The sequence below is a fragment of the Alosa pseudoharengus genome, unplaced genomic scaffold (assembly GCF_046254945.1).
Source record: "Alosa pseudoharengus isolate Yale_2024_CS ecotype anadromous, Long Island Sound unplaced genomic scaffold, YU_APseudo_1.1 YU_APseudo_1.1_scf_14, whole genome shotgun sequence".
NCBI classification, from domain to species: domain Eukaryota; kingdom Metazoa; phylum Chordata; class Actinopteri; order Clupeiformes; family Clupeidae; genus Alosa; species Alosa pseudoharengus.
Window position 1 is genome coordinate 19,076,577 of NW_027468609.1, and position 5,653 is coordinate 19,082,229.

Sequence of the window (5,653 nt, forward strand, 5' to 3'; positions counted from 1 at the left end):
AAAAGGCCTACTTACATAAAAGAACATAAAAGAACAGTTTTAATTGAGCATCTCAAATCCACAGACATGTTTTGGCCTAGTGCCTTGTTCACCCACAGAGTCTTGGCATCTTTAGACCTCTGACTAGAGATTAGAATAAGATAATATGCAGCCTGTTCCTTTACTGCTGAGCGTCACTGTTGCATCAGTCCTGTGTAAGACTTCTATCGCAATAACTCGTCAACAGTAATCAGTGGAGACACATGTTTAACAGATATTCGTTAAACTTTCAAAATACTTGTCAACTCAACCAAACTCACAAGGAGCTGTCAACTCGCAGTCAACTAATCCTCGCAGAAGTTACTTGGCCCTAATCCCTAAATACCGAGTCTGTTTTGTCAACACTGTCAACAGATGTTTTTGTTTGATTGTTTATGGTGATCCATCCAAATAAAATGTGGGGTTGGACTCTGATGTCCGCGTTGATTTCTCTCTGGTTCTCTCCAAACAGGAATGCGGAACAGAATAAGTCGCTATGGAAACTGGGAGATATCTCGGAGAAGTCAGAGGATGAAGGTTAGTTTGGAGCTTCACACCCTGCTGGGACAGACACAATGCTCTTATAAGGCACTCTGAGCTGTTGACTAATGGCCTGTCGTGTGTGTATGTGTGTATGTGTGTGTGTGTGTGTGTGTGTGTGTTTGTGCGTGTTTGTGCGTGTTTGTGCGTGATTGTGTGTGTGTGCGTGTGTGTGTGTCCAGGGTCAGGCTCTCTGAGGGCGAAGTTTGAGCTGTCGGACGGTCCGTCCACCCCGGCGACTCTGGCGGTGCAATTCTTCAGTGAGGGCAGCACACTGTCCGGCGCAGACCTGGAGCTGCTGGGGGCGGGCTACCGGCTCTCCCTCAACAAGAAGAGGTTTGCCACAGGTGAGCGCTGTGTGTGTGTGTGTGTGTGTGTGTGTGTGTGTGTGTGTGTGTGTGTGTGTGTGTGTGTGTGTGTGTGTGTGTGCGCATGTGTGTGTGTGCGCATGTGTGTGCACGCGCGTTCGTTCAGTGGCATATGTCTGGGAATGCAGCGTCAGACAAATTTGAATCTTGTTGATTATTTGATCTTATCTGTGAATCCAAGTAAAAGCATTTCAATAATTTGTGTGTGTGTGTGTGTGTGCGTACGCGCTTTCCAACAGGGCGCTACATGGCGGACTGCTGAGGGGACGTCGGAGATGCACCCATGAAATCAGACAGCCTCTCGGAGTTTTTTTTTTTTTCTCTACTTTTTCTGTCCATCGTCATCATCCTGTCTTTGTGGGAGGGGAGCATTGGACCTTACACCCCCCCCCCCCTTCCCCCCACCCTCAGAACCCTCTCGAACACTTTTACCCCCATACCCCCCTGTTACCCCAACCCCCACTCTCCCATATGCCCCTTGTCTTGGGCACAGAGAAGGTTAGAGGCACTGATCCCTGTGGAGGCTGTCTGCGGAAGCAAGAGGAGATAAAGCATTAAAGAAAAGATAGAATGTCAGGAAATTTTAATAATTCAAAAACAAAAGAGAAAAAAATCTTTAATACTTTCTGTGATCTACTTGGGCTTTTATAAAGTCAAAATGGTAGGGCTTGTTTTGATATGTATAGTTAACAAATAAGTGTAATATGAATCAATGTAAATGTACTGCATATCGTTGAAAAGAAAGCAAACAAAAAAAAAATACTGCACTAACAATCGTTCCGGCCATTTTGATAGAAAATGTTTGTTTCTGTTTGTGTCTATGAAAGTTGAGTTAGCCACAGGACCTGGCGAGGTGAATTTATAAACAGGACAGGATTTAAATCATGTTTCTTAAACAAACACCACTTTGTGCTCTTTCGAATTCATGTGTTTGCTACTTCCTGTCTTTGGAAAAGCCTCTTCCTGTTTTGTCTATGACTGTTTCCCATGGCCACAGTCTTTCATAGAACACACCAGAGGTGCATTGTCATGGAAACTAAAGAGGGCTTGCAGCGCATAGCTGCACCTATCAGAATCTAATGAACTACAGAACTTTTTGTTTGTTTGTTTGTTTTGTCTGTTTTTCTTCATATCTCTCATGTGCAATGCAGGTAGAAGCTTTGGGCAGTGAACTGGGTTTCTCCAGTGAAGGGCTCTCACCCGATAGCAACGGACCCGGGCCACATAAGGCCCACGTTTGGTCCAGCTGTGGCCCAGTTCTGTAGTTGCCATCTGGGTCGTGTCAGTACAAGACCAAGCAAAAACAACCCACATCACTGACCCCAGTGCCTCTTTTCTACACCTACACTTTTTGATAAAGACCCCCTTTCTACGCTACACCTTTTATACAGCTAGCAGCTAAGCACAGCAGAGAAAGAAGCACATTCATTTTCTCTTTTTGTTTTCTTTTTTCCAACCTTTCTTTCTGCCATTTCCCCCTCTGTGTCGCTCTGTCTTTGCTTCTTTGATGTGCAAGTCCCCTGTTCGTATTTTCTTGGATGTTGAAGGGAAAATGTTGACTCCTGTCTTTGTTCTGAACAGTACATACTGTAACAAACAGTTGTGCTATTCTTCTGATTTACCTAGAACCCCTTTCACCACAGGGCTGTCTTGTGTTTCCTGTGCTGGAGTTGTGTGTTAGGTGCTAGGGCCACTTAGGTTGGCCTCTGATCATTTCACCGTTCTCCAAGTCCCAAGTGCCAAGACACAGAGACTCGCTCTGTGAACACCTGAACTCACTCACCTGCGCCCACCTGATACACCTCCCCATCCTTAACTCACTGGGTCACTCTTGAAAAGGAACGATGACAAGATGAAGGAGAAAGAGTGAGCGAGAGATATAGAAAAGAGAGAAGGAGGATAATGAAAGGAAGCTGCAAAAAGACAGCTCCAACGCAAAGAGAGAAGCTTTGATTTGCTTGTATCAGAAATGGATGGACGGAAACACTTGTACATATAGCCGTGTACTGTAACAGTTGAACACCCCCATAGCCTTTTTGTAGACAGAAAAACTAAAGCACCAGCAACCCTTAAATCTGTAATGTGGAGCAATGAAGCCATTCACACCAGGAACGATAACTATAGCTATGACAATTATAACTATAACGCTAAAAGCGTCCACACTGGCTAACGATAAGATGAATATAATGGCTAAAATTTGATGGATTCTGATTGGCTGTCAGCTTTTTATTGTTCTCAAAATTGCTCTGAAAGTGATCTCCAACAATATCGTTCTTCATGTCATTATAGTGATAGCTTATGTGTGGACGTCGTAATTCATATGAGCTAGAACGATATTTGTTTATAGTTATCGTTATAGTTATCGATCTTGGTGTGAACGGCCCTTAAGAGAGAAGGAGAGAGACTCAGCTGAGACTCCTCAGTCAGCTGTTTGGGAAAAGACCAACCAACCTTGTGGACTATTTCAGAAGACAAGACAAAAAATAGCACCACTGAAATCAGTGCCTTTAATCTACATTTTAAAAAAAATAGTTTATGTAACACACGTCTTGAAGTCCTCAGCTGAAATCTGGGAGAAGCATATCGGCTGGTTATCATGATAGCTTCTAGCCTTCTTTGGAAGACAACACTGCCTCTATACCTGGACTTGAGTCGAGTGCTTTCCCCCGTGTGTTTGGGACAACTTGGTGAACAGAGTCACTGCAGAGGACCTGCTAGAGTGCGATAGGCACTATCCCATAATTCCTGGCTGATTCGAGACCCTGCGGAGGATCCCGCTCCTCCTCAGAGCTGTGTCCCAGTCTCAGGCCTGGTCTGTTGCGGAGCCTGTTGTTGGTCTTGTCTGGGGTCCGTCTGTGGTGTAGCATTGGTGTTGGTTGGTCACCAGCAGAACCTGAAGTGGTCAACTCTGCCTTTAGCAGAACCAGTATGGTTGGTCCTAAACTGGGGCGGCCATCTTGCCTTATCCTCATACGAGGACCTCCTTCCTAAGAGCTTCCCAGACCTTGTGCCACAACTGAAATTGGGAGTAGCTTTGTGAATTATGTGATTAGTGCACACACTCACACACACACACACATACTCAGTCACTCATACATTCAGTATTTATGTTCACACACACAGATGCATGGGAAAGTCAGCTTTTTTGAAGGTTTTCTAGCTTTTTGCCATTGTCGAATGTGGATGGTTGGGCAAAGTGTGGGGTGGCGGGTAGCCTACATTGTATGGATAATCCAGCAAGCCTTTATTCTTGAAAGGAGGTTAGAATCTCCTCTTTTAACAGTTAAATATTCCCAAGGACCCCTTTGCTTAGCCCATGTTGTAGTGAAAATGAGAAGTGAATGGATTGAACTCACACCATGGTTTTGTTGTAGTAAAAATGAGAAGGAAATCGATGAGAAGTTGAACTCACGACACTGCTGTGCTGGTTCCAGGGCATCTGCAACTGTGCCTGTGGTTCTGTTGGTCCCGTTTTAATGGGAGCTTTTAAAGATGTCCCAGACTGATGGGTTTTTAAGTGTCTGCGTTTCAGTCTGTGGAGGCAATGCTGGCCCACAGAAGGATTTGGTGGTGAGCGGGTTTGTCAGTCAGTCAGCTGGTGTGTGTGTGTGTGTGTGTGTGTGTGTGTGTGTGACACTGAGCTGAGACTGATATCAGCTGTGTGTGTGTGTGTGTGTGTGTGAGAGAGAGAATGTGACTGCGGATAGCTCAGGTGATGTCCAGATGCTTCCAGCGACGTCGTTTCTCCCTGTGTGTCGTACACAATCCTCACACACAACGGAATATATGTGCAGTGTGTGTTTCGCAAGCTGGTTCTTGCTGACACACATCTCCAGTGAAAACTCAAAGGCTTTTTTTTTCCTTTTTGATTTTTCTTTTCTTGTAAATCACTCACTCTGTCGCTGTTGCGGTATCCCTCTCTCTCGTCTGGTTTTGTCTCTCCTGGTTTTTATGTTTGTTAAAGAGCGAAAAGCGAAAAAAAAAGACAACCTGTATAAATGAATTTTTGTTCTCTTGTACATTTTTACAAATATATCTGCCACTTTTTGTCTTCACTTTGATTTCATTTTGTCTGTAATAAATGTGTAATATATAAATATATACAAATTTAAAATTACATCATAACAGTGTGGTCACCTCATTATTTCATTTGTGCATAACTATGAGTGATTTTGTGGTTGAAATTAATTGATAGCTGCCTTATTATTTCCATGTTTCATATTCTTGATGTCTTGATGCTAGCAGGATGCTTGGAAGGTTAAAATAATAATAATTCTAATAATTTTGTGGACATTGAAGCACAGTCATATGAACACACACACATTCTTGCATAACTTGCTTTTTAAGGACAAAAGTTGGGCCTGGTGTTGTGGTGCCGATGACCTGAGAGGCACAGGCAACGCACGCACGCGCACACACACACACACACACACACACACACACACACACACATCCCTCTGTCCCTGCCCATACACACTGCAGAGAACACAACATACAGGCTCATTAAGAGAGAGTGCAGCTCCTCAGTCAGTCTTCAGCCCATTTTTTCCCCTTAAAAAACCTTTTACCGTGTGGAGATTTTACCTACTGACCCTTGGAGGACCTCGTTTCGTGTTTCTGCCTGACTGAGGTCTCCTGAACGGCCACCGTTGGCCTGTCCGTCTCTGGACAGGCTAACACACTGTCCAGCAGGTGAAGTTAAGCTTCTAATGTATTTGTTTTACCCC

The 5,653-nt window shown here is 44.2% G+C and overlaps 1 protein-coding gene across 3 annotated transcripts in view; it reads left to right on the plus strand.

Moving 5' to 3' along the window:
* The window catches only part of fcho2 (FCH and mu domain containing endocytic adaptor 2), a 66,129-nt gene extending 63,146 nt beyond the window's left edge, over positions 1–2,983 (plus strand). For all 3 annotated transcript variants that reach the window (XM_076284056.1, XM_076284058.1, XM_076284057.1), the window contains 3 exons: positions 491–555; positions 741–905; positions 1,166–2,983. In XM_076284056.1, coding sequence (XP_076140171.1) covers positions 491–555; positions 741–905; positions 1,166–1,188 — 253 coding nt within the window. In that variant the 3' untranslated portion in view covers positions 1,189–2,983. The remainder of the gene's footprint in view (positions 1–490; positions 556–740; positions 906–1,165) is intronic.
* Positions 2,984–5,653: the final 2,670 nt, after the last annotated feature.